The sequence below is a fragment of the Sapajus apella genome, unplaced genomic scaffold, assembly GCF_009761245.1.
Source record: "Sapajus apella isolate SASKATOON/1434 unplaced genomic scaffold, GSC_monkey_1.0 scaffold47, whole genome shotgun sequence".
NCBI classification, from domain to species: Eukaryota; Metazoa; Chordata; class Mammalia; order Primates; family Cebidae; genus Sapajus; species Sapajus apella.
Genome location: NW_022436987.1, coordinates 15,132,069 through 15,155,070, shown reverse-complemented (window position 1 = coordinate 15,155,070; position 23,002 = coordinate 15,132,069). Strand labels below are relative to the sequence as shown.

At 43.2% G+C, this 23,002-nt stretch overlaps 2 protein-coding genes across 16 annotated transcripts in view; both read right to left on the bottom strand.

The window, feature by feature from the left end:
- Positions 1-1,342, bottom strand: part of PRMT3 (protein arginine methyltransferase 3) — a 135,920-nt gene extending 134,578 nt beyond the window's left edge. For 4 of the 10 annotated variants that reach the window (XR_004257627.1, XR_004257626.1, XM_032240975.1 and 1 more), the window contains exons 1-2: positions 1,118-1,341; positions 741-876 (exon numbers count right to left, since the gene is read on the bottom strand). Coding sequence is in view for 4 of the 10 variants with exons in the window: in XM_032240975.1 (XP_032096866.1) it covers positions 741-876; positions 1,118-1,145 (164 nt within the window). In the remaining 6 variants the exon portion in view is untranslated. The other 6 variants (XM_032240984.1, XM_032240983.1, XM_032240981.1 and 3 more) reach the window with 5 other exon arrangements.
- Positions 1,343-5,089: 3,747 nt separating this feature from the next.
- On the bottom strand, positions 5,090-22,947 carry HTATIP2 (HIV-1 Tat interactive protein 2). 6 transcript variants are annotated; one of them, XM_032240972.1, is made up of 6 exons: positions 22,892-22,947; positions 22,210-22,405; positions 19,532-19,639; positions 10,291-10,428; positions 6,600-6,661; positions 5,090-5,882 (listed from the first exon to the last, which is right to left on the bottom strand). In XM_032240972.1, the coding sequence occupies exons 2-6, from the start codon at positions 22,402-22,404 to the stop codon at positions 5,657-5,659; spliced, it is 729 nt and encodes a 242-aa protein (XP_032096863.1). In that variant the 5' UTR covers position 22,405; positions 22,892-22,947; the 3' UTR covers positions 5,090-5,656. The 6 variants fall into 6 exon arrangements, with proteins under 6 accessions (XP_032096863.1, XP_032096865.1, XP_032096861.1 ...); XM_032240974.1 differs by having other exon boundaries at positions 22,845-22,935; XM_032240970.1 differs by having other exon boundaries at positions 22,210-22,487; positions 22,892-22,931.
- Positions 22,948-23,002: the final 55 nt, after the last annotated feature.

The following is a 23,002-nucleotide window of genomic DNA, read 5'->3' as shown; positions in this document are numbered from 1 at the left end:
TTAAAGTAAGACTGGCCAATGCCAACCAGGCCTCTTTCATGCCTACTTGCCTAGGACAGCAGCCAAGACTTCCCAAGACTAATAGTCACAATTATAAGTGGCAGGAATGTGAATTTGGAAATAAGCACACCACAGCTTTGTGACCTTGAGCAAATCATTGATATTGCAGTCTCTTTTTCCCTAAGTGAAATATCCTACTTAAGGAAGGTGAACTTCCTTCTTTGACCATCTAAACCGCTCAAAAATAATAGAAATGGTTAACCTGAGAAGCTCTCTACTGCTCAAAGAATTAGCATGGTAAAGCTGGAAGGCTCCTTAGGGATTAAGTTCAGTGTGGCTCCCAAATTTGTTACTCATTAGTAACTTCATTGTTACTTCTGATCTTGTCCTTATAAAAACAGAAGATTCCTAGACCCTATTCCTGATTTAGAAAGATTCAGGTGTAGAGTTCAGCATCATTTTGTTGTCGTTTTTTCAGTGTCTCAAGGGACAAGATTTGGGAACCACAGATTCAATGCACTACTAGTCAAAAGCTCGTAGTACAATCGGCCTTCCAGTTCACGGCTCCCCCTCTCTACTACAGAGGGTCCTCCTCCGCAAGCCCTCACCCCAGACCAGTGGTTGCAGAATTCAAGGACAGGCCACTCTGGTTCGCCTCCTGCCCGAAGTCGTTCCTGGGCACCTGGACCCCACGCGGTCGGGCACCCTAGGGCAGGGGCCGGGCGCTGAGGCGGACGAACCTGTTACAGAACAGGCAGGGGGTCTGCTGCTTGTCGTGTGGGAGATCAGCATCGTCCTCATCCTCCCAGGCGGCCTCGTCCCCGCTGTCCGACAGTTCTGGCAGGTCCTCCTCATCCTCCACAGCGCCCCGGCCGCCTAACACAAGCACAACAATGAGATCGGCCTCGGACACCGGTGCGGCCCGGGCGCTCGAGGAACAGGTGAGAATGGGCTTTCCCACTCCTGTTCGCCCGCGGCCCTCACTCAGCACCCACTCCGTGCTCCCTGGGAGCCCCCCACCCCGCTCGGGCCCGCGTCCCAGAGGTATTCCACCGGCCCCACAGAGGCGCGGCCTGGGGGTGAGCGAGCCGGGTGCTGGGGGGTCAGGGGTACCCACCGGTAGCGCCTGACGCTAACGAGCACATGGCTGTGGTGCCCGAAGAGCCCGCGTGTCTGGGGGCGGGGACCGGGTTGGGCAACGAGCGCGCGCAGCGGCCGCCAACTCCGGTAACGAGCGCGAGCACAAGCGCGAGCCCGCGGCAGGACCGGGGCTCCGGGAACTTCACAGACCGCCGGGAACGGCAGAGCGCGCGCGCTTCCGGCCTCGAGGCGCGGTGCGGGTCACGTGAGGTGGGGGCGGGGCGAAAACGGGGGCTCCACCTTCTCCTGCCGCAGGGTTGACGCAGCGCGCACTGAGGAGGCGCGCTGATGACGGTGAATGTTGCAGCCCAGGAGGTGGCTTTTGTCCCCTCCTTGGGCTGCGGCAGGCATTAGCCGGAGGTCCCGGCCCGCAACCCTGAGCCCCGAGGCAGAGAGACGCCGTGGAGGTTTTGCTGTTGGCATCCTGTCCTCTGTTCGCCCCACAGAGCGGTTAAGCCATGAGCGGTTAGCGGAGGGGGCGACCGGCCCTTAACGCCCTCTGGTGGCGGAGGAGGCCAAACGCTGGAGGCTCGGCTGGTTTCTGGGCTCTCAGGTCCTGGAGTGGGTGCAGCTGGCGAGAGGGAACGAACTGTATGGGCCTGGATGGGTCTACTGCAGGGACTGATAGTAGCCAAAGCCCCGAAAACGGATTTTAATCTTTGGTTAACTGAGAGCGTGAACTCTAGAGGCAGTTTACTGGGTTTGAATCCTACCCACGTCACTTGGTAACTATTGAGCAAGTTACTCTATCTCTCTCAGCCTCAGTTTCATCAAATACAAAACCAGGATAATAACTGCACTAACCTCAGCACTATAGTAAGGACAAAATGAGTTAATACATGTAAAGTGCTGAGACACTTGGTCCTAAACAATGGGAAACGGTTGAACTATTTTTAAGCCAAGGCAGTGATGCTCTCGGATGTGTTGAGAAAGTAACATTCTGGTTGCTGTGTGGGGAAGAATACAAATGTTTCCCTGCCTGCCTCATGCCACTTCCTTCTTCCTTTCCTAATATCTATTCAAACCATAGATTTTTTTTTTTTTGAGACTGAGTCTCGTGCAGTTGCCTGGGCTGGAGTGAGCGATCTCTTCTCACTGCAACCTCCACCTCCCGGGTTCACATGATTCTCCTGCCTCAGCCTCCCTAGTAGCTGGGATTACAGGTGCACACCACCACACCCGACTAATTTTTTGTTATTTTTTTAGTAGTGACGGGGTTGCACTAAGTTGGCCAGGCTGGTTTCGATCTCCTGACCTGGTGATCTGCCCGATTCCGTCTCCCAAAGTGTTGGGATTACAGGTGTGAGCCACTAATTCTTTCTTAGGCCAGCATTCTTTCGCAGGAGGGCGTGCCCCAGGCTCTAGCACAGTTTAAATTGGCCTACCAGGCTCTGCATAATCCTGCTTCTTTCCAACTCGCCCTCAAGCCTTTTATTTACTGCTAATCACCGAATCCTCTACAAGTGGGTAAATCCTTTTGGTCTCAACCAGAAACACTTTCCTCAAGCCACCATTTCCAAAATAGTTTCCACCATTGTTTCAGAAGTATTTTGTTCGTTTCTTAGCACCTACCATTTGCTTACTTGATTTTTTTTTTTTTCTTTTTTGGTGATACCCCACAGCACTGCACAATAAGGGTAAGTAAGGGCCATGACTCTTTACTTTCATTTCTCTGGCACATAATAATATATGGCCTGGCCCATAGTATTAATGGACACTGAATTTATTTACTGAATGAAAATTATGCCTTATATATTGTTAAATGTATTTCTGAATGTACTCCTTTCCCTTAATTGCAAATTCCTAAAGGACGGAATCTGTCAAATAATTAGTTTGTGGGTTTTTTTTTTTTTTTTGAGACAGAGCCTTGATCTGTCACCCAGGCCGGAGTGCAGTGGTGCGATCTTGGCTCACTGCAACCTCCACCTCCTGGGTTCAAGCGATTCTCCTGCCTCAGCCTCTGAGTAGCTGGGACTATAGGCGCCCACCACCACGCCTGGCTAATTTTTGTGTTTTAGTAGTGGTAGGGTTTCACCATGTAGGTCAGGCTGCTTGAACGCCTGTTCTCCCGTGATCCACCCGCCTCGGCTTCCCAAAGTCCTGGGATTACAGGCGTGAGCCACTGTGCCCGGCCCAAATATTCGTTTTGAAGCTTTCTTACATTCTAGGACATTGCCAAAATAGCTGCTGGCTCCCTTGAGTTGGAGTCATTGTTCATGGATGAATCCCCAGTGCCTGTGTACTCAGTGGTTGCTAGGAGGCACTTAATAAGCATTTGTTGAATGAATGAATTAATTAAACACTTTTGATTACCTGGGCGCATCCAACTTTTCCCTTCATCCTTCCAACATAAACTTTTTCTGTGTAAAATGTGGTGGAAAACTTCCTGAATCCCTTAGTACTAAATGGAACACTCAGTCCATTCATTGCTGACAGTAAAACAAGTTAACACCCAGTGTGGAGGATTGGCCAAGAGTCTTGTTCCTTAGTAAGTTCTTATCTCACCACAATGCAGAGCTCAAGAGAGGGCTGCTTTTCTCTCTACTCCCAAGGTGAACACAAACCCTTCCTCATCCCACATCACTACTGAGACCATAATAACATGTTGAATAAAACCTGCTCGAAGGTTTGTAAGGAAATAATATAAGGAGAATAACTTAAAACAGGCCACTGGGTTTAGCTGCTTTCAGAGCCCAGAGGCCTCACCATATCCTCAGCCCATGCTTTTTCACCACCAAAACCACACATTTAGACTCTTCAAAGTCCAGCTCCCAGGGAACCCCATCTGGCAGGAGGAAGATAATTCCATTTCTTTCTAAAGCTCACATTTCAAGATTCCACCCTGCCCTAAATTATGCCTCTTTTCTGGGTGACTGACATTGGGAATGTCTACTGCCTTCTAAGGATATACACCCCAAATTAAAGGGCATGGCCTTTATCCTCCAGTGTATAATGAAGCTTGAAATGTACTTGGCATACTGTAGGCCTTGGAAAAATTGACTGAATCACTCAAATCACTTTGCTTCCCTGGTGTAGATGTTAAGTTTCACCAACATCTTTTGTTCCATGATGGAAATTAGCAATGTGTGCTCCTCTTGGCTTTGACCCTTTTTTCTGTATCTTCCTTTGTCTTAATTTTTAAAGTGCAGCAGCATGAGCACTTTAAAGTTTGGTGGCATAGAATTTTACTGGCTATGTGAACATTTTGTGGTTAATCACTAGAACAAAGGAGAAACCCAAATATTTCAGTTTTGTTCATCCACAACATGTAGTAACAATTAACTGGAACTACCTGGAAATATACAGAAACATTGATCTTGCAGGGTGGTTAAAAACAGGATCTGTGAGCTCTATGGGATCAGGCAGACCTGTGTTAGAATCCTGACTCTGCCATTTCTTAGCTTCAGTTCTTCAGCTTTGGACTTTTGAGCAAGGCACTTAACCACAGTGAGCCTCATTTGCCCATCTAAGACATGAAGATCATGATAGTATAACTTTATAAGGATAGCTTATAAGGAGGGTTAAAGCACAGAAAACACATGTAAAGCCTGGTACTTAGTAAGCATATCACCCCACAGGCTGAAATGCTGCATATCACCACTACTACATGGGCATTTTCTTTTTTTTTTAGACAGAGTCTTGCTCTGTCACCAGGCTGGAGTGCAGTGGCACAGTCTTGGCTCATTGCAACCTCCACCTCCTGGGATCAAGTGATTCTTCCACCTCAGCCTCCTGAGTAGCTGGGACCACAGGTGCGTGCCACCACGCCTGGCTAATTTTTTTTGTATTTTTAGTAAAGATAGGGTTTCACCATGTTGGCCAGGATGGTCTCGATCTCTTGACCTTGTGATCTGCCTGCCTCAGCCTCCCAAAGAGCTGGGATTACAGGCGTGAGCCACCGCGCCTGGCCATTACATGGGCATTTTCAAACAATCTAAGAGGTACCCAAGAGTTGACCATTTATCTTTATTCCTTTATTTAATCTTCCACATGTATTCTTAGGTATATAACTTCTATTACATAAAGAAGTAGTAAAGGCACAATGTTTACTTACAAGTTACATGTAGCTAATTAGCGCTTTTGTAATTCAGAGAGATGAATGTCAACAATTTTAGAGCAGAGCTCATATGCATGGTCATAAGATTTTCACTGTTGCTGTGACTCTGCAGACAGTCATTTCAAAACAGGCCTCCCAACCAGTGGCATCAGAACCGGTGGCATCAGGGGAAGTATAAACAAGGAAATTACACATTATTGTGCCCACACTCCCAGAAATTTTGACTCAAGTTTGAGATCGAGCTTACAAATCTTTATTTCTCCAAAGCTCCCTGGGTGATCTATATGTATAACAGACTCTGAACCAGAGATGCAGAGCACCATCATTTCTTGATTGGAATGGATGCCTGAGAATAGTAAAACAACAAAGTTAAAACATGCTGACTTTTTTTAGACCCTGAAATTACTGATTTGGTGATGAGTGTTAAAGTTGACAGTAAAAACCATTACTCCAGTGTGGTCATGGCTTGAGAGAGCCATCCGCTTTCCCCAGATCGTGGATGGCCTTGTTCTCCAGCAGTTCCATCTTCTTGTCGCTTGGTCTCACTGCATTGTTCAGCATTGCTCTAACCACAGTCGCCACAGGCACAGAATGCCCACTAGCCCAAGATGCTGGTAAGGAGCCAAAGAACTTTCTAACGAACCATTCACCTGGGCGAGATTCTTGCCTATCACATAACAGAACTCTTAAAAAAAAAAAAAAAACAGAAAGAAAAGCAGAAGAAGAGGTAGTAAATTGCACTGAGACCACAGTGGGCATTATGGACCAAACTGTATCCCCTCAAAATTCTAATGCTGATGCCCTAACCCCAATGTGTCTATCTTTGAAGATAAGGCATTAAGAGAAGTAATTAAGATTAAATGAGGTCTTAAGGATGGAACAGGACTAGGGTGATGGGACTGGGGTCCTCATAAGAGGAAAAGACATCAAAGGTCTCTCTCTCTCTCTGCATACATAAAGAAGGCCATGTGAGGACACTACCAGAAGGCCGCCTATCTGCCAGCCAGGAAAAGAGGCTTCACCAGATATCAACCCTGAGGGCACCTTGATCTTGGACTTCCAATCTCCAGACCATGTGAAAATAAATATCTGTTGTTTAAGCTACCCAATCTGTGTGGTATTCTGTTATGGCAACTGGGGGAGATTAATACAGTAGATTTAAGGTTTTATTTGGTGCATGAAGAGGATTCAAGAAGGCAGCAAATGCTGCCCAGGAAGTTCCAGACTATTCTGAAGTAGGCCACCATCTACCCTTTCTAAGCAAAAAGGTGTGTCCTTCAGAGAAGCAATCCACCTCTAGCCAATGTCTTTCATATCTTAGATATTTTAGCTGTCAGCCTTCTAGCATCTAGGGAGTAACCAACAGTGGCATACTCTCAAACAGTATACATACTGTACTTACCCAGGCCTAAATACAGAGTAACGATCAAATTTTAATTCTTCAACCCTAGCTTCCACTTCTCCCTATTCAGAAAAAACACATTTTTAGTATTTAATCAAGACCAGCTCATCTGTGTGAAGTTTAAGACAGAATAATTTGCGGTTTTGAAGATAATCTGCTTTTGCAGTTCTCAATACTCAAAATATATAGAATTTTAGGTTCCAAGGAGTTTGGGATATTAATTAAGAGATCATTTAATCTTGATATGTAGTAGTGCATTTAAAAGATCCACTAAATGAGTGAATGGCTGCATAGTCAGTCCTCTCACTTTATTGATATTAAAACAGATTCAGTTAGTACAATATGTTAGTACAATCATAAAAGAAAATCCTCCCTTTAGTCCAGAAATCATGTTGCATGCTAGCAGACACTAACCTTTTTTTGGTTTATAGGTAGTTCCAGTGGGTCAGAAAACCCATAGACCCACCATATTACTCACTTCTTAAACCCCACAAAATTTTAAGACAGACAGATTATGTCTAGATGATGCTTTAAATCTAATTTGTTAAAGCATGAATTTTCATGACAGGCATCTCTGGAAACAAAATGTTTGAGGAGCTCCGACCACAGGCACGTTCAAAGGCCTGTGAACTACCACTCACACAGTGATCCAGTCTTCCTTCTCTGCCTGTGTATCCCACTCAATTGGCATATAACCTGTCACATCATAGACTCATATACCTATTTTTAAATATCTTTGTCTTCTTTAAAATTTTTTTATTATTTTTTAAAATTTATTTATTTTTGTAACAGAATCTTACTCTGTCACCCAGGCTAGAGTGCAATGGCACCATCTTGGCTCACTGCAACCTCGACCTCCTGGGTTCAAGCAATTCTCCCGCCTCAGCCTCTCGAGTAGCTGGGATTACAGGTACCCGCCATCATGCCCAGCTAATTTTTGTATTTTTAGTAGTGATGAGGTTTCACCATGTTGGCCAGGCTGGTCTTGAACTCCTGATCGCAAGTGATCCAACCACCTGGGCCTCCCAAAGTGCTGGGATTACAGGCGTGAGCCCGCCATGCTCGGCCATTCTTTTTTTTTTTTTAATAGGTGGTTTTTAGAGTAGATACAGAACTGTGCAACCTTCATCATAATCTAAGTTTTAAAATATTTCATCACCCTGAAAAGAAATCCCATATCATTAGCAGTCACTCCCCATACCCTGCCCTCTGGGGACCTAGTCAACCACTAGTCTACCTTCTATCTCTATAGATCTGCCTATTCTGGACATTTCATATGAATGGAATCATATAATATGTGGCCTTTTGTGACTGGCCCCTTACACTTAGTATAATTTTCAAGGTTCACCCATGTTGTAGTGTGTATCATTTCTTTTTATAGCTGAATAACATTCACTGTATGAATATATCACATTTTATTCATCTATTCATTAGTCGATGGCCATCTAGGTTGTTCCCATTCTTTGGCCATTATCAATAATGCTGCTATGAACAGTCATACACTAGTTTTTATGTGGACACACATTTCTTAGCCTTTTAGAAGATGTGTTTAGTCTCTATTAGCAGTGTGCATAAAAGGGATACCATAGCAGGCTGAGACTATGAAAGTCCTGTTGCAAGGTTGGCCCCTGGCTTGTGCTTGCAAACTTGGATTTTGGGTGTGTTCCCACCATTCCCTATCTGATAAGGATAACGTACTATGCCTAAACTCTCTGTACAAACAATGTGGTTTATACTGAAAACTTGCTTTTCTTCTGGAGGGCTGCAATTTTGCTAGGCTGATGTGCCTATGTAACTGGCTCCCATAAAAACCCTGCATTCCTAGGCTCAGATGAGTTTCTCTGGCAGAAAACATTCATTGCTGGAGATATTAAGTGCATCCTGTGCAAGATCTATTGGAAGCGGCCTCTTGCAAGCTTGTACCTACTTTCTTCCAGACTTCACCCTACACACCTTTTCCCTTTGCTGATTTTGCTCTATATCCTTTCAATATAATAAGTTGTAGCTGTGAGTATGACTATAGGCTGAGTCCTATGAAACCTTCCAGTGAATTCCCAAACTTGAGGGTGTTTTTGGGGATCCCCCAATACAAGCAGATTATAAACTCCTTAAGATCAAGGATGATACCCAATAATAAAGTATCACATCTGGAAAGTGTACCTTCATCCTGAACAGATAAGGAAACCAAAGCTTATAAACCCTGTGAACAGAGGATAGGGCCCATCTAGTGCTCTGGGCTCCATACCCCGACACATCTCCCCACAGCATCAGCAGAGTGCCCATAAAGCACATGATTGATCCAGGCCCCCAGAGCTGGCCCACCATGAATGAATGCAACTGAAACTTCATTGAGTAGAATAAACGTTCCTAATGAATACTTATTGCTATGTAAATGCTAATTATCATGAAGGAGCTAGACATAGGAACCCATAAGGAATGGTGCAAGGACTTAAAGGTATTTTGCCTGGGAAACATACAGTTAAGGAGGCCATAATCTCCAAATGTCTTAAAAACTACAATGCAAAAGAAAGACAGGACTTGTTTTTGTTATTTTAAAAGGCAGAACTAATAACAATTAGGATTACTTAGCAATAAATTTCACTTCAAGGTAAAGACTTTTGGACAAGTGGATCTGACCAAAAATAGAAAAAGTTGGCTAATGAGATAGTAAACTCTGTTGTGCTGGAGGTATTTAAGCAGAAGCGAGATGAACTTCTATGAAAGGACTTCACTTAGGAAAAGTCTATGGCTGAATGACCTCTGTGGCTCTGCTTCTTAAACTGTGGGCACTTGGGGTACAATGGGAGGCACACAAACACAAAGCCTTGCCTTATCTTCCGGCAGCATCAACTTAACTCAAAGGTTAGTTAATAGAAACCTTTTAAATTAAAATAAACAGGGATATGTATAGTACTAAGAATAGCAAAATGTGCATAAATTTTTGAAAGATAAAATAAGACTTTTAATAAAGTTGAGGCCAGGTGCAGTGGCTCATGCTTGTAATCCCAACACTTTGGGAGGCTGAGATGGATGGATTGCTTGAACTCAAGAGTTTGACAACAGCCTAGGCAAGATGGCGAAACCTCATCTCTACCAAAAATACAAAAATTAGCCAGACATGGTGGCTTGTGCCTGTAGTCTCAGCTACTTGGGGGGTTGAGATGCGAGGATCACTTGATTCTCCAGAAAGCGGAGGTTGCAGTAAGCCAAGATCACACCATTAAACTCCAGCTTGGGAACCTGTCTCGAAAAAAAAAAAGAAAGAAATAAAAAAAAAGAAAAGAAAAAGTTGAGCTTATAAACAGAATATTGCTTTGGAATAGATGTCTTCAAATCTCCAGACAAATAAAAGCTCTTCTTTCCTCTCAGCCATTAAGGAAACTGATGGAAAAGTTTAAGAATCACTGCCTCCAAGTCTCTTCCAATGCTAAGTTGCCATCCTGACAGTCAAGGCCGGAGATGCCATATCTCATTCCATTTGTTGCTGGATAATTAATAGAGAGGAAGACATTGGAAATTATCTTTCAAATCATTCCTGTTTACTAAATATATTCCTGCAGTCCCGTAGCCATAAAAATGCATAATATAATGTATTTGATGTTTTTTGTATTATATAGAATTTTGTATTCTTTAGTACCACCAAATAGCTAGGGTTCTTTAAAGTGTATGAAAGACAGAAACATGCACAAACCTTAACTTGTAGATATAAAAAACTGCTTGACTTATCAGCTCCTTTAGAGGATAGCAAGTTGAAATGTTTGCACCCTCCAGCTTTTGCCAGCTCTGCAGACCTCAGCACATAATCTCGGTCAACCCGAACAAATCCCTCCTGAGGGGGAAAAGGACGTGAGTTATTTCCAAAAAGCAGCAAGTTCATCTTAAAGATTACTACTTGGCTTGGGTAGCAGGCTGGGAGGCCTGGAGAGATGGAGTTCTAAATAAAATGCGTCCAAGCAATACGTGAAACTCAGGCTTAGACCTTGGGAAAGGCTCCAGGTCTGGTCCTCCGGATAGACATACCAGCTTTAGCAGCAAGGCTGGACTGCAATAAAGAAACAAGGACGATGACATTGAAACACAGACACCAAACAAATCTGCAAAGAACTAAGGGAACAAAAAGACCAGGCTGAGAAATTATTTTTAAGCCACACATATTTTTCTTTGTCTTAATAACTTTACAACTTACACTTTTCTATGTTTTCTCTTTTTTTTTTTGTTCTGTGTTGATTCTCACATGGTAGGGTCTCTGAGTATGGGTGAGGATACTCCCCAGGCACTAAGAGAACAAAGTCTATTTAATTCCCAATTTTTCTGTACCTCACACATTAGTAAGGAATGCATCCTCAATTTTTTTTATTAGTGGGTCTATAATCAAAAATGTTTGGAGACACCCAGTCTAGATTCAATCTAGTGAAGGGTAGTGGCTGGGTCTTTTTAGTTAATTCATCCCTGAGCATCAGCACATGTCCAGCATATGGTAAATGCTCCAAAAATGAATGAACAAAAATCCAACGAAAACAGAGAAAAGGTAAATCCAGATGGAAAAAACAGAACTAAGTGGCGATAAAAGGAGATGGGTAGAGAATGACACAAATAACAGAATATAGACTCATTTCCAGGGCCTAACTGAAAGACATGCACCTTTACCCAGAAAAGGGAATTCCATAGAGTAACGGTCTCTTGAGACTACCATAAATTCTGGCATCCTCAAACCCAAGACAGCTGAAAAGAAGTCTAAAGTCTATTGAAGCTGAACTTCACAGATAGTCACAATCATAGAATCAGATCTTAGAGTAGTGGGAAATCCAAATCTGAAGACTGGATTACTGCCCAAATAATAATTTTTTTTCTTTTTTTTGAGATGAAGTCTTGCTCTGTCATGCAGGCTGGAGTGCAGTAGCGTGATACCCGCTCACCACAGCCTCTGCTTCCCGGGTTCAAGCAATTCTCCTAGAAGCGATTCTCCTGCCTCAGCCTCCTGAGTAGATGGGATTATAGGCATGCAACACCATGCCCGGTTAATTTTTGTATTTTAGTAGAGGCAGGGTTTCACCATATTAGCCAGGCTGGCCTTGAATTCCTGACCTCAGGTGATCTGCATGCCTCGGCCTTCCGAAGTGCTGGGATTACAGGCATGAGCCACCCATGCCTGGCCTGATTTTTCATTTGAAAATTTGCTCTGTAGTAGTAACTGATTCTAAATGTTCTATTTGGTATGGTGATATGTATCTTTCATGGAATGTTAGAAGGGACCTTAGGAAATATCACATCCAGTTCCCTCATGATGTAGATGGGAACCAAGGTCCAATGGTCAGGCTGCCAGCTGGGAAGTGGGAGAGCTGACAGCAGAGTGCAGATTCTGGACTCTGAGCAGTGCTCTTTTCCCTGTACCCATGTTCCTTCTTATCTCCCACTCTCTCACTGATGAAAATGACTAATCCATAATTAGGGTAGGAAGAATAATGGCCCCTCAAAGATGCCCACGTCCTAATCTTTGTGAATATGTTAGGTAACATGACAATGGGGAATTCCATCATAGATGGCATTTAGGCAGAAGCAAGATGAATCATGCTAAAAGAACAATGACAAAAAAAAAAAAAAACTGAATTTATTTCACTAGTCAACTGTGCAATTTTGTTGTGAGTAATAAACCCGTTATTAAAATCAGAGTTCTAGTGAACCAGCATGAGGGGAAGAAATAAATGTGGAAGAGAAATTCAGTGTTTTTGAAATTCAGCGTTTAGAATTAGGGTGCTAATCAGCTGACCTTGAAATACAGACGTTAGTCTGAATTATCCACATGGGCCCAGTGTAATCACAAGGGCCCTTAAAAGTAAAAGAGGGACACAGAGAGGAGGTTAGAGTGATGCAACATAAGAAGGGCTTGGCTACCACATTGCTGGCCTTGAGGATGGGAGGGGGACCACAAGCCAAGGAATGGGGGGGGCCTCTAGAAGCTGAAAAAGGTATCGAAATGGTTTCTCTCCTACAGCCTCCCAGAAAGGAATGCAGCTCTGTCAACACCTTGATTTTATCTCGGGGAAACCCATGTCAGACTTCTAAGATGATAAATTTGTGTTTTCTTAAGCTGCTAAATTTGAGGAATTTCTTAAAGCAGCAATAGGAAACTAATACAGAATTCAATTTTAAAACAATAGGCCCATGCGGATTTTCTAACTTTGTATGGAAGTATATCATAAAAGTAAACATAAGTATAGAGCTCAAAAAATTTTCATAAACTGAACATGCTCTGCCACTAATTCCTAGATCAAGAAATGGAACATTACCATTACCCTAAAAGCCTTCCTCATCCCCCTTTCCCATCACTCACAAGTACATTTGTAACTATATCCACCACCTGGAGGACACTGTTATTTTTCTGCCTTACATTTTCTACCTTAGTTTATGGGTAATATTAACTTACCCTTTTACCCATGAGTCATCACCATCTCCTTTTGTGTTGTATACTTTGACACTGAATTCTAAACAACAGACTTGCCAAGCTGTCTACATACAGACTCAAATTCATGCTACTGCTTTTAAAATCAGTGTAAAGCAAACCAATTTTAATACTCAGCACATCCTGAGAGAGGTGATTATCCTCAGAGCCATTCTCCAGATTGAGACTTTAGATGTGCTGAAAGTGTGCCAAGAAACAGCCCAAAACTACATAGAAAAATTCTAAAACACTAAATTTTTCTTCCACATCTATATCTTCCCCTCATGCCAGTTCACCAGAATTCTGATTTTAATGACAGTTTATTCACAACAAAACGACATAGCTGACTAGTGAAAGACACACAGTTTTTTTGTTGTTTTAGCACGATTGATGGGAAGGATTAGTATAGTTGTCTCTGTCAAAATACGTTTTCTTTCAACTGCTTCTTTAAAAATAAGGGAAAGATTCAGCCAATCACAAGTCTCTGAACCGACGCTGTCTCTCTCACTTAATCCAGAGCCGGTAAAAGGATAATTTGATTAAACTGAGACCCTAATTTATTTGGCTTTAGTTCTGGATCAACTTCTCCTTAATAGAGTGCTGTCGTCTCCAATTGTTGGATGAAAATTAAAGTGACATAAATACCATGGGACTTTTTCAATCTGATTAGTCAGCTAAGGCACATCAATACCACCCCAGCCATCAGACTCTGGCGTCCTTCCTTTCAACAGCCTCGCTAACAACTGACAACCACTCCTTGAAGGACGAGCACCCACGCTGCTGCAGAGACCCCCACACTTAGCCCATCATCCCTGCTCAATGGGGCCTGTTGACAAGGTGCCCATACCTTTCTCCATTGCTGTTCTCTGGACAAAGCTAAATATTGTTTTATTAGCAATCAATGGCTGTTAATCCAAAACGATTTCACAAATCCTCTGAGCCTTCAAGCTGCTTATAAATACGCGTTTTTCCAAGCCCACTAAATTTTGAATTTCACTTCCGTCACCCTGATGGCGTGGCCTTTTAGTTGGTGAATGAAACTCAAAGGCAAAAGGGTCAACAACTTTCAAAGACTTAAAAATCAAACTGAAGCATGGGTCCTGGTGACTGACTAGGAGATATCAACACGCACCAATTTTCTTTGGAGTGAGGAACATTCTACTTACAGATGAAAGGAGCAATCTTTAAAATCTTATTCATACCCTTTATTGTTCTCCAATAGCTCGATTAAAAAACAATAGAAAAACTAAAACAAGCTACTTCATATCTCAGAAACACAATTTTTGGAAAAATCGTACTTAGTTTCCCTAACCATGTGGCAAGATAAAAGACAGACATTTCTTCTGACAGTATTAAGTCCATATGTCATTGTGTCTTCATAAGCTAGTGTGTCTTACTGTAAGCTAGGAACCCAAGTCCCTTCTAGAAAAAGGAATTAATTAAATAAGTTCCCACTATAAAGTCCTTCCCCAGCACCCTCTCAAAAAGAATAAACACAGTATACCACACTCAGTAGAAATATTCTCATAGGCTCCACAAGCATCAAAGGCAAGAAATTCTCCAACTACTCTTAAGTCTTACTAAAATCCAAAGCTACTAAATATTTCGTCTAATCTTACTTACCAGTGCCTGAAAACTACGAGCAACACTCTGGCTTAAGAACAACTCATCCTAACAAGGTATAGTATTTCAGTGCTGACTGATAACACAAGTAAGCACATCTAAATGACTCAAGAAGGTCATGGGGCCAGGCATGATGGTCTGTGGTTCCAGCTACTCAGGAGACTGAGGCAGGAAGATTGCTGGATCCCAGGAATTTGAGTCTAGCCTTGGCAATACAGTGAGACCCTGTCTCTAAAAAATTAATTGATTTACTAAAAATTAATTTACTAAAAATCATGGGGATCTTTTTCCAAGAAGGTACGTCTATCATTCTATCTCACTTTTGTCCCACTTGGTCATATTTCTGCTTCAGGTTCTTTCTCCTTCACTCCCTTTTCAATCCAACCTATAAATTAGACCAGAAAACAAAGATGCTGATGGACACCAAATGGTATAATCTGAGGCACCTTTTGTTTGTGTCCTGGAGGGCATCTCTATATTTGATGTTCAACAGTTGGAGAAGGATCTTGGTTAGGGAAAGAACTCTGGATAGATAAATAAAATGAAGCAGATTCTGAGGATTCCTGGGTCAATCTATATGTTCTCAAAAAAAGTTTTCCATTTGGGGCATTCTTCTATGTTTCAGAGAGTCAAAGAATTATGCAGGCCAGTGCGGTGGCTCATGGTAATCCCAGCATTTTGGGAGGCTGAGGCAAGCAGATCACTTGAGCTCAGGAGTTCAAGACCTATCTGGGAAGCATGGTGAAACCCTGTCTCTACAAAAAAACACAAAAATTAGCCGGCAGTGGTGGCGTGTGCCTGTGGTCCCAGCTACTTGGGAGGCTAAAGTGGGAGGATTGCTTGAGCTGGGTAGGTCGAGGCTGCAGCGACCAAAATAGCACTGCTGCAGTGAGCTGAAATCACACCACTGCACTCCAGCCTGGGTGACAGAATGAGACTCTGTCTCAAAAAAAAAAAAGAGAAATGTTTAAGAATTTTGCGGTAGGAAGGCGGGTTCACTGGTCATGTCCCTCTGACAGACAAGTAGGCAGTGGCCTCCAAAAGCTAACCAGCAAACTCCAGGCTCCACAGCTACTTGGCATCCAAACAGGGCCTGTGATCTGGGTCCCTTGAACCAGCTAGGACCTCGCCACTTCACAAGCCCCCTCCTAGACATCAAATAAAACAACAGAGATTAGAACAGGGGTGGGCAAACTTTTCCTGTAAAGGATCAGACAGTAACTATTTTTAGCTTTGCAGGCCTCCATTCCAACTATATAGCTCTACCATTATATTAATAGCACAAAAGCAGCCACTGATAATACACAAAGTAATGAGCATGGCTGTGTCCCAACACCACTTTATGTATAAAGACTAAAATTTGAAGTTTTTACATTTTCACGTGGTATGACATTATTCTTTTGAATTTTTTAACCATTTAAAAATATAAAGGCATTCTTAGCTCACAGGCTGTACAAAAACAGGTGGCAAGCTGTATCTGGCCCACAGGCTGTAGTGCAAACCTCTGAATTAGAAGAGTAGATCATTAGAATCAGAAGCCATGAGATTCTAAGAAAGCCTAATAAATGTTACAGTGGCCACATTTATCACATTAATGACATCATCCACTCAACAGCATCCAGGAATCTGGACTTCTGGAGCCTACTACTACCAGGTGAGGAGACAACTGGAAAGGTGAAACCACATCGAACCACCTTGAATTCACTAATCAAATCCTTCTCTTGACACAAATAAGGGGAAATGAACTATTCTCACTGGCATCTTTAAGTTTTTGTGCTCCACTCCAGGACAATACCGATCAGGTTTTTGAAGGCCATTTCAATCTTCACTAGCAACAAGTTATTCACTAAAGCAAGGTGAAGGTTATCTAGGACCACAGTACCCAGAAAACCAGCAAGGGAGGAGAATTAGTACAACCCAATGCCTCTTGAAAGCAGGTTCAACAAGAAGGACAGAGTTGACTGCAATAGGATCTCCCAGGGAGCCTGCTAAAAATACAGATTCCAAGCTTCCAACTTCAGAGATTCTGATCCAGTAGATCTGGATCAGGGCCAAGTCAGGGAGCCAGTGCATTGATTCAACAACTATGTTCTGTGAATGTGAAAAGGAAGATTGGCATTTACAGAGCTACTGCTAAAGGAAATAGTCTTCCAAACAGCTGAAGAAGGCTAATAAACCTTTCCCTAGCACCAGTGTCAATAGAAACCTGAGTAGACCAAACTTTGTGGGTTGGATTATATCCCCGCAAAATGTATATGTTGAACTCCTAACACCCGGGACCTCAGAATATGACCTTATTTGGAAATAAGTTCATTGCAGATGTAATTAGTTAAGATCAGATCATACTAAATAGGGTGGTCCCTAATCCAGTATGACTAGTGTTCTTATAAAAAGGGGAAATGTGGACATAGACGGGGTATTCAGTGAAAACACCATGCAAAGAGACACAGAGAGAAGGCTGCCATCTATAAGTCAAAGAGAGAGCCTTGAACCTCACAGGGCTCAGCCTCGGAGCACTGACAAACCTGCTGAGACTTGGATCTCAGACTTCTGCCCTCCAGAGCTGTGAGACAATACATTTCTGTTGTTTAAGCCACCTGGGTTATAGCAGCCCTAGCAAACTAATACACTCAACATCATAGGGAAATAACCCAGCTACTCAGAGGATCTCAAAACTGAGACAGAAACTCTGAATTTCTCAAAGTTTCTCTACTGGAAATTCAGATGGCTACAGCAATATATGGGGTGTTCCAGTTACAAAATCCCCAGTAAAGTGTACTACGTTTGCCACTAGCTTTGTAGTACTCATCCGACAAACCACTCAGTGAACTCTTTTCTACAAAGAGGACCACTGACCCAGAACACCAGCTGGAATAAACTTGGAAATCAACAACCCCTACTTAAAACACTATTGTTACTTAGCCACTTATCAACTGTCACCTCTTTCATATTGGCTAAAGTTATCACAACCTCCCAACTTTATATTGTACCCACTCCAAATTAGTTTAAAATTTAAAAAAAGCCCTCAAAAACAAACCAAACTCCTTTCTGGTATAAGTTTCACCTTGCTTTCCACCACTAACCTCTTAAATCATTTAAGTCCTAATTCATTTCTAAGTTAGGTAAATAGTCTAGGCTCATTAGTCTATTCTTGCTTACTAGTTAATTACTTTTATCTTTCCAAATTGATTTTAAAGGAGAACAAAAGGTATTGAGTAGCCTGAGAGGTGGAGAACCAACCCTATTAAAAAAGAAAATTCTGGATAGTGAAGACACACAATTCCTCTGATTAAAATTGCATTATCCAATTTGAACACAAAAAGCAGTTTAGACTTTTCCCTGGCACACTCTATAATGAGATTTGCCTTATGTCATGAAAATCAGCCCTTCTATGCCTAATGCAGCGTTTTGTTTTGCTGACTCACCACCACACCAGGTTGGCACTTGAGACAAACCTGCAGTGTCCTGGAACAAAAGTTTTTCAATGCTTTTGGAGGGCACACCACTTGTGACTGTGCCTGGGACACAAAAGACTGTTAGGCAGGAGAATGACCCTTTCTAGGAGAGATAATGTGCCAATTCCTGGGAGAGTCAAACTTCTCTATAATCCATAGTTCCGATCACAGAGCTCAAATCCCAGCTGTGTTCCAGGGTAGAGATGCAGAACCACAGAAGATATGGAAATACATCATACATCTTGATTGAAAGCATACATAGAATTATGATTTGCATCACAAGGAGGCCCAGAGAAATACATCTGAATCTAACTACTCAGTTGGTATAAATGAATAATTCTTCACTATATGCTCCCTTAATAATTCAGGTGAAAGGGCCTGGCTTATAAACCTAAAGAGAGTTCCCATGACAGAGTCGTGTGTGTGTGTGTGTGTGTGTGTGTGTGTGTGTGTGTGTGTAATTTATACATTTATATATACTATACATATACACTATATGTATATTATATGTATTTTTTTGTTCTTTTATAAATTTTTTGCTGGGATCACAGGCATGAGCCACTGTGCCCAGGCTAACCAACTTTATTTATTTACTTTTTTCACTTTCTTCTGTTTTACGTATTCATTATTGTATATTTTTTATTTTAAGTTCTGGGATATTTGTGCAGAACGTGCAGGTCTGTCCAGCTCCAGCAAGTGAATTCTGCCAGAGCGATAAAGTCAAGGAATAAATTAAATAAGATGTACCTGCATTAACATTTGACCAGAATCCATGTAGTAAACTCTGACTTCTAACTATGTAGTAAACTATAACTTCTGGACAGGAGCTGACTCAATTGAGAACACTATTAAAAAGAAAATAAAATGTGTGTTAAAAGAGTTTTGCGTCAGTAAAGACTGAATCATCACTGGGGTTGAATCATTGCTGAGGGCTGAGTCATCACTGGAGGCTGGCTGAATCGTGCCTGTGTTTTGATGTTCTATCACAGAAGTTTAAAGCTTGACATGAATAGGTTAAAGCAAATCGCTCAAGTGAGAGAGAACGTTTCAAATTTAAAACATTTATTAAGAGAAAAAAAAGCTGTTAATAGCATAAACCAATTAGTTTTACTCAGACATTGTAGTTTGCCTTACTCAGGGGATGTAGTGATAGCGATATTCATAATAGGCAAAATCATGTAAATATTTACAGTGTTTCCAGCACTGGGGCCTGAACTCAAGGATTACTTTGAAAGATGAACTTAACAGCACTATTAAAAGGACAGCAAAGGTTAGTGCAGCATACAGAATTTTAAACAATAAGGGCTTATTCACATTTAAGCATTGCAACAGGCCCAAAGAAAAAGAGTGAGCAGGAAAAGAATCCTTGATATTACTGGCCAGCAAAAAAGGAAAAGGGCAAATGCCTTCCTTACCGCCCCGGCTTTCGCTCTGGTGGTACCCAGGCAACAGAATCCAACATCATGATCTTGAAAGGCAGAAGCGTAGTCATCCAACTTTTCAAAGTCCACCACTTCTTGATTCTAGGTAAGGACACAATTATATGTAGTTTCATGTTACTTAAACAACAGACCAAAAACTCCTCTAGATTTAAAGACTAAGTTACCGAACATTACTGATAGGCCTGTCCACTTAACATCATCAAATTGTACAAAGTCCTTTTCTCCAACCAAAAAGCAATGAACCTCAATTGAAAATCAACAATACACACGTATGTCCACAGTCCATATAGCTCATATAACTGGACTAGGGGTAGTCCAGATTTCTGAAGCCAGGTTCAATTATAATCTCTCTCTGGAAAAATAAAAGACCTGTGTGTAGCTTACCAGGAAGGAGACCACTGAGGTATGATGTGAGGGCAAGGGACGGTGTCTGGCATCTTAAAGAAGACCTGGCTTCAAATCTTGTGCTTGCTACTCACTAGGCATGTAATTGTGGGAAGTTATTCATCATACACTACAGCTTTTTTTTTCAGCTGTAAAATGTGGGTGATAATCTTTCCTTCAGTCCAATCCATGAACCATTTGCATTATAATTAGTCAAGGAGTGCTTGATAGAAAGGCATATTCCTACATCCCACACCAATAGTTCTGAATCAGAGTCTGCATTTTTTTTTTTTTTTTTTTTTTTTGGTTTAAGCAGCAAGCATTTATTCTTCACAGTTCTGGAGAATGGGAAGTCCAAGATCAAGGTGTTGGCAGATTCAGTGTCTGGTGAGGGGCTACTTCCTCGGTTAACAAGTGATTATCTTCTTTTTTTTTTTTTAAGTCTGCATTTTTAACAAGCACCCACCTTAATTTTCATGCACACAGAAGATTAAGAACCTCCACCTAACCTTATAAGTTAGCTGTATAACTTAAAAAAGAAAGCATGATAAATTTCTATCATCCAGGAATTCAGATAAAATGTTAGTTTCCATCCTCACCATCAACTCTGAAAAGAGTTTTTTTGACACTGCATACACTAAAGAAAAATAGAGTTTCACAAAGTACCTAGTCAAAAGATGTGCCACCAAAACTGGACACTCAAAGCACGGATTTCAATTTCAGTTTCTTTCTTTTTTTTGAGATGGAGTCTCACTCTATCACCTAGGCTGGAGTGCAGTGGCACAATTTCTGCTCACTGCAACCTCCATCTCTCGGGTCAAATGATTCTCCAGCCTCAGCCTCCTGAGTAACTGAGATTACAGGCAGATGTCATCATGCCTGGCTAATTTTTGTATTTTTAGTAGAGACGGGGTTTCAGTGTTTGCCAGGATGGTCTTGAACTCTTGACCTCGAGAGAGCCGTCTGCCTCAGGCCTCCCAATGTGCTGGCATTACTGGCATGAACCACAGCGCCCAGCCTTCAATTTCAGTTTCTAATTATTCTGAATATCTGACACAAACAATGAAGCCGGAAAGAACACATTACCTGCCCTTGCCTGATCAAAGATGTGTGTTTTAAATAGACAAGTCCTGATGGACCAAAGGCATTCACACCTCAACACAGACCTGCGATAATTAAGAACATTTATTTGCAAGATGGCTTGTTATTTGAAATGTTCTTCCTATGAAACCTGTGGGGCCAAATTCTGTAGTTGTGGTAACTTCGGATCACTCTATATTAATTTCTTGCAGTTCACAGATAATTCCCTTTAATTAAAGAACAGAATCTCCAAGAAACTCAGGCTTCTGACATTTAGGGAGTCATGACCATACAGAAGTCTGGTATATCATTTCTATAATCATGAAAATGTAACTTGGGCTGGGCGCGGTGGCTCATGCCTGTAATCTCAGCACCTTGGGAGGCTGAAGCGAGAGCATCATCTGAGGTTAGGAGTTTGAGACCAACCTCGCAAACATGGTGAACTCTTGTCTTTTCTAAAAATACAAAAATTAGCTGGGCGCGGTGGGGCATGCATACCTGCAGTCACAGCTACTCAGGAAGCTGAGGCAGGAGAATCACTTGAACCTGAAAGGCAGAGGTGCAGTGAGCAGAGATCATGCCACTACACTCCAGCCTGGGGAACAGAGCAAGACTCCATCACAAAAAAAAAAAAAGTGTTAACTTTGAGTGAAGGGAATATTCCATTTCCAGACACAAGCCTGGGAAGTCGGGCAGGGCAAGGTTATTCCTATAAGTGAATAACCCCACCTTTCACTGCCACAGACCTTTCTCACTCTGCAAAGCAGTTTCAGAATCCCTGACATTAGTGTGAAGTGCACAGGTTGACAAAATCAGCAAAGTGGCTGAGAAAATTGTCAAGGTCACCTGGGCTACCTCTAGAAGCCAGCTTGTAGGACCCTGGAAACAGTGCTCTTCTCTCTCAGCAGCCCCCATCCACATTACAACCCAGACCCAGCTCTACAGGGCTGCCGATGGAGAGAAGGGCTTTGCCCGAGGCCACACAATGAGAGGGAGGAGGGCACACCTGGGCTACAATCCAGGAGTCGGACTTCCAGGTGGGACTCTCACAGACTACTATCGGCCAAGTTTTGACGGCCTCTCTCTACCCCCACCACTGGCAGAGCAGTGTTCAGCTTTTAGGCATGAAATATGTTCACCTCGCGGAGTCACTGGGGGTCCATTTGAGTCCCAGCTCAAATACCCACCACATTTTTATAAGCTTCCTCCTCGAAGGTGAGCTTCCTCCTGCCAATGAGAGTGACTTTGGAAAACAAGGCCTGCTCCAGGATTTCCCTTAAGAGCACTCTGCCGGTTTCTCCGCTGGCCCCCAAAATAAAGACGGATTTATTCTGCATCCTGAAGTCTTCCCGAAGCTTCGACAGTGCTTCCGTTTCGGCCATGCTGGGGAAATAACATGGACAGTTGCCGGTCTTAGGGTGTCAGGGGACTGCCGGTCCCTCCCCGAGGAACAAGGGCTGTTTATCTGTTCGGGAGGAAGATATTGTTATTCTCCGCAGTCCGGGCCCAGGGGAAAGTGCTGAGTCACGTGCAGGGCGCGGCTGCTGGGCCATCCCGCACCTGAGCCAGCCGACCCATCCGAAGGGGCCCGAGCTGGAGGGTGCGCCCAGGTGCCACAAGCTACTGGCACCACAGGGCATCCCCAACGGTATCCCCGGCCCAGCCACGAGTCCGGGCCCAGCTCGGTCCCTGACGCGGAGGGGTTACCTCGGGCCAGCCCCCGGCCCCGGGTCCCCACGCCGCAGCAGGAGCAGGGCGGCCACCAGCGCAGCCGCCGCCGCCGCGCTCACCGCCGCAGGCCCGGCCATCAGAGCATTCCCACCTTCCCTGGTCGACCCGGGGGCTGGAAGGGACGGGGCCAGCGCCTATCGGGCTCGGTCTTCCGGGTGGCCTCGCGGCGACGCTGCCTCGCCCCGCCCACAGGGGCGGGACCTGGGGACGAAGTCCCGGGACTCGTACCGGCGCGGGGAAGGTGACCCC

What these genes read in the sequence shown, in the direction of transcription:
- HTATIP2 (XM_032240968.1), bottom strand. Translation starts at nt 22,830, where the DNA reads ATGGCCGGGCCTGCGGCGGTGAGCGCGGCGGCGGCGGCTGCGCTGGTG. An exon ending in AGGAAGCTTATAAAAATGTG is followed by an intron (nt 19,640 to 22,209) that starts GTGGGTATTTGA and finishes GTCCTTACCTAG; the next exon opens with AATCAAGAAGTGGTGGACTT. An exon ending in TACTCTGTATTTAGGCCTGG is followed by an intron (nt 5,883 to 6,599) that starts GTAAGTACAGTA and finishes TTTTTTTTTAAG; the next exon opens with AGTTCTGTTATGTGATAGGC.